Raw genomic sequence first — 2,407 nt, 5'->3', positions numbered from 1 at the left:
AATTGATGTTATAACAAATGGATAAATACACTGTATGTTAGCTTTATCTAAAATAATAAAGTCTCTAAACAGGAGTTTTTCTCATTAAAATAAGAATTTCACTTGTACCAAATGGAATTAACTTTATAAAAAAAAATACGAGCATTAGTAAATTTGCAAAACTTATCACAGCAATCTTATGTGTGTTTATTCTCAAGAAGCTGTTTAATAAACACTATCTTTAAAAGTTGTAAAGAATGAATACACATTTCCTAGTAGCAAAAAACACTACTAGGCTGAAGGAATGCCTTATTCAATTTTTTAAAGCTAATTCTACTAGAAGCAGCAATATTTGCGTTGGAAGACTTGTCTATGGAAAAATCTGAACGTAGAAAGGCTTGGACTTGGGAAGATTAATTTTAAAAAGGTCTGGATCTGGGGAAAGTTTGGAAGACCTGAACTATGGAACATGTTAAAATACCTGGATATCGTAGACACTGGAAGACCTGAATGTTAGAAGACCGGTACACCAGAGACGTTGGAAGACGTAGATATTGAGCCTGCTTTTGGAAGACTGAGTAGTTGTTTGGAAGATATGGAGATGCTGGAAGACGTGGAGATGCTGGAAGACGTGGAGATGCTGGAAGACGTAGAAATGCTGGAAGACGTAGAAATGCTGGAAGACGTAAAGATGTTGGAAGACGTGGAGATGTTGGAAGACGTGGAGATGCTGGAAGACACAGAGATGCTGGAAGACGAGCAGATGCTGGAAGCCCTGGAGATGCTGGAAGACCTGGAGGTGTAGGAAGACGAGGATTTTCTGGAAGACACACCTTTGTTGGAAGACAAGGATTTCCTGGAAGGCGCACCTTCATTGGAAGACAGGGATTTTCTGGAAGACATGGATTTCCTGGAAGGCGCACCTTGATTGGAAGACGAGGATTTTCTGGAAGACACACCTTTGTTGGAAGACAAGGATTTCCTGGAAGGCGCACCTTCATTGGAAGACAGGGATTTTCTGGAAGACGTGGATTTCCTGGAAGGCGCACCTTCATTGGAAGACAGGGATTTTCTGGAAGACGTGGATTTCCTGGAAGGCGCACCTTCATTGGAAGACAGGGATTTTCTGGAAGACGTGGATTTCCTGGAAGGCGCACCTTCATTGGAAGACAGGGATTTTCTGGAAGACGTGGATTTCCTGGAAGGCGCACCTTCATTGGAAGACAGGGATTTTCTGGAAGACGTGGATTTCCTGGAAGGCGCACCTTCATTGGAAGACAGGGATTTTCTGGAAGACGTGGATTTCCTGGAAGGCGCACCTTCATTGGAAGACAGGGATTTTCTGGAAGACGTGGATTTCCTGGAAGGCGCACCTTCATTGGAAGACAGGGATTTTCTGGAAGACGTGGATTTCCTGGAAGGCGCACCTTCATTGGAAGACGAGGATTTTCTGGAAGACGTGGATTTCCTGGAAGGCGCACCTTCATTGGAAGACTAGGATTTTCTGGAAGACGTGGATTTCCTGGAAGGCGCACCTTCATCGGAAGACGAAGATTTTCTGGAAGACGTGGATTTTCCTGGAAGGTGCACCTTCATTGGAAGACGAGGATTTTCTGGAAGAGATGGATAGGCTGGAAGACATGAATTTCATGGAAGACACAGTTTTGTTGGAAGACAAATATTTGCTGGAAGACATGGATTTCCTGGAAGACATTGATTTTCTGGAAGCCATGGATTTGATGGAAGACATGGATTTCCTGGAAGACATGGCTTTTCTGGAAGACATGGATTTTCAGGAAGACCCGAATTGTCCGGAAGACCTGGATTATTTGGAAGACGTAGATTTGCTGGAAGACCTGGAAGTTATAGGAAGACATGAATTTTCTGGAAGACATGGCTTTGCTGGAAGACCTGGATTTAGTGGAAGACATAGATTTTGTCTGGAAGACGTGGATTGACTGGAAGACTGGATTTGATGGAAGACATGGATTGGTTGGAAGACTTGTATTTTTCTGGAAGATCTGGATTTGATGGAAGACGTAGATATTTCTGGAAGACATGGACTGAGAGGAAGACCTGGATTTCTTTCTGGAAGACATGGATTGACTGGAAGACTTGCATTTTTCTGGAAGACATAAATTAGCTGGAAGACTTGAATTTGGTGGAAGACAAAGATTTTCTGGAAGACGTGAGTTGGCTGGAAGACCTTGAAATTGTTGGAAGACATGGATTTCCTGGAAGATATGGATTTTTTGGAAGACCTATATTTGCTGGAAGACTAGATTTACTGGAAGACATGGATTGACTGGAAGTCGTGGATTTTCTGGAAGACTGGTTTAGCTGGAAGACCTTGATGTTGCTGGAAGACTTGGAATTAGTTGGAAGACTTGGAGTTGCTGGAAGATCTAGAGTCACTGGAAGACCTTGA

General features: G+C 42.8%; 1 protein-coding gene across 1 annotated transcript; it reads left to right on the top strand.

Annotated features, from left to right (window-relative positions):
* Window positions 1-668: 668 nt before the first annotated feature.
* On the top strand, window positions 669-2,119 carry CDR1 (cerebellar degeneration-related protein 1, 34kDa; the record flags this gene model as incomplete). The annotated part of the gene is made up of 2 exons (XM_010847459.1): window positions 669-842; window positions 1,023-2,119. Coding segments are annotated over 2 exons (1,089 nt in total), but the record flags the coding sequence as incomplete, so codon positions are not given.
* Window positions 2,120-2,407: the final 288 nt, after the last annotated feature.

The sequence above is a fragment of the Bison bison genome, unplaced genomic scaffold, assembly GCF_000754665.1.
Source record: "Bison bison bison isolate TAMUID 2011002044 unplaced genomic scaffold, Bison_UMD1.0 scf7180017849626, whole genome shotgun sequence".
Classification (NCBI taxonomy): domain Eukaryota; kingdom Metazoa; phylum Chordata; class Mammalia; order Artiodactyla; family Bovidae; genus Bison; species Bison bison.
The sequence above is the reverse complement of the archived record's forward strand: the minus strand, read 5'-3'. Positions and strand labels throughout refer to the sequence as shown.